General features: G+C 41.9%; 1 protein-coding gene across 4 annotated transcripts in view; it reads left to right on the top strand.

Moving 5' to 3' along the window:
- The first annotated feature begins 323 nt into the window (after positions 1–323).
- LOC101861266 (ankyrin repeat domain-containing protein 17) overlaps positions 324–1,729 on the top strand; it is a 52,386-nt gene continuing 50,980 nt past the window's right edge. For all 4 annotated transcript variants that reach the window (XM_035973945.1, XM_035973947.1, XM_005091889.3 and 1 more), the window contains exon 1: positions 324–645. In XM_035973945.1, coding sequence (XP_035829838.1) covers positions 469–645 — 177 coding nt within the window. In that variant the 5' untranslated portion in view covers positions 324–468. The remainder of the gene's footprint in view (positions 646–1,729) is intronic.

Consider the following 1,729-nt stretch of genomic DNA (forward strand, 5'->3'; position numbering starts at 1 on the left):
TATCTTCCTCCTCAATCAGTTGGCGAGAAAGACATTTCAGGATCTCGACCCTATCTGGTTGAACCGTATTGTCAACTAAGGTGGCCTTACTTCTGTTACAAGTGGGGATGAGTTTCAGAGACTAGTCCAAGTTGCATGTCAGATCAAGATCTTCTAACGTTATGACTGCAGCAGACTAGATAGATGTAGGCTATCTAACCTAACTGCGATGAACACAGGCCTGTTCTGATAGAATTAGTGAAAGGTTATTAAGCGAATCTTTTGAAAGACTACGAAGACTTTGGCCAACGCATGGCTGTTCAGCAACCTGCGCAGACACCATCATCCGGGTAACTTTATTGGCCTATAATGTATTTTTGTAATGGCGGTCAAGGTGGTTATTTGATGATATGAAAATGAGAGTAATAACGCCATCTGCCTAATTAATGATTGAAATCTGTGTAAACAAATTTAGCTGTCGATTTCAAGATGATGCAAGATGTCAATGTTGAACCAGCGAAGGAACTAAGGACTATTGAAATTGGGCAAACCAACGTCGATGAATCAGGCAAGGGGCCTCCTCCGTCTGCAGAGAAAACAGTCGTGGAACATCACTCGAATTTTGGACCTGATATGTCAGGGAGTGACGAGGATGAAGCTTCTGAGGTAAAGTAAAATCGAGCATCACAGTGTTTGGTATTTGTTGTACGTGAGTTTGATTTAAGAAAGGGACAGTCGAGGCTTTTGATGTTATGTCTGTTCGTCACAAAGAAAAGGCGGAGTAGCTGGAGTGAGCCAGTGAATAGCAAATGAATGGGTGGCGTGCTGTTGTTAGTATCGCAGCTCCCAGGCCCTGCACTGAACTATCAAATCTCAAGACGATGAGCATGGAGGTTCTGTTCTCTTTTCTATGTAGGCTTACTTGAATATTTAAGTTACACATTGGATGTGGTGTCTTGTTTGAAATATCTAATCTAATTGGCTTTCTGATTGTTGGAAACCATGACTGACCATGTGATTATGTTGATGGCAGGGTGGGAGGGGAATGTGGCACCACTACAAATCTATTCTAAGGCCTAGACTTCTAGTCTATCTAATCTAGATTTAGATCTAGATCTAGATTTCTAGATTAGATCTATTACTCCACTGCCACAACTTGACTTAACCTGACACTGAGCACACATAACTGCCCTCAAATGCAGGACACTACTCAACTGCCCTTACACTTACACTTACATTCATGAAGTGAGTAGGTTTTGGCCAACTTCACAGTTCACAAACAAGCTCACCAATCATTGCATAGAGGTCTGACCAAACACAACATTTTAATTTGAGGTGCAGGTAAGCTGTGTTGATCTAGGCTTGCTGTGTGAAGAAAGCTCAAGGCTAGATCTAGATCTAGATAGATTCTAGATTTATCGAGGCTACATGATTAATAAATTTTATATAATTCTAGATTTTAGATCTAGATCTAGATCTATGATTTTGGAGTCCTCCCTGGTATTGGCTCAGCCTTTTATTAATCAAAATCAAGTACCAGGTTTGTGAAACTTGACTCAACACTGGTCACAACTGCAATGACACTGGCTCTAGCCTCACCTGAAGCTATGCTATTGTATTTTGTATAAAAAGTGTCACCATTTCATTGTGTGGGTTGAGACACTGGGAGCCGGGTATATGTAGTCCGATAAGCCTATTTCGGCACCTCGCCTGCGTTCTGGTCCCGAGTCAGTGTAGCTCCTGGCTCAGC

The sequence above is a fragment of the Aplysia californica genome, unplaced genomic scaffold (genome assembly GCF_000002075.1).
Source record: "Aplysia californica isolate F4 #8 unplaced genomic scaffold, AplCal3.0 scaffold00037, whole genome shotgun sequence".
Lineage (NCBI taxonomy): Eukaryota > Metazoa > Mollusca > Gastropoda > Aplysiida > Aplysiidae > Aplysia > Aplysia californica.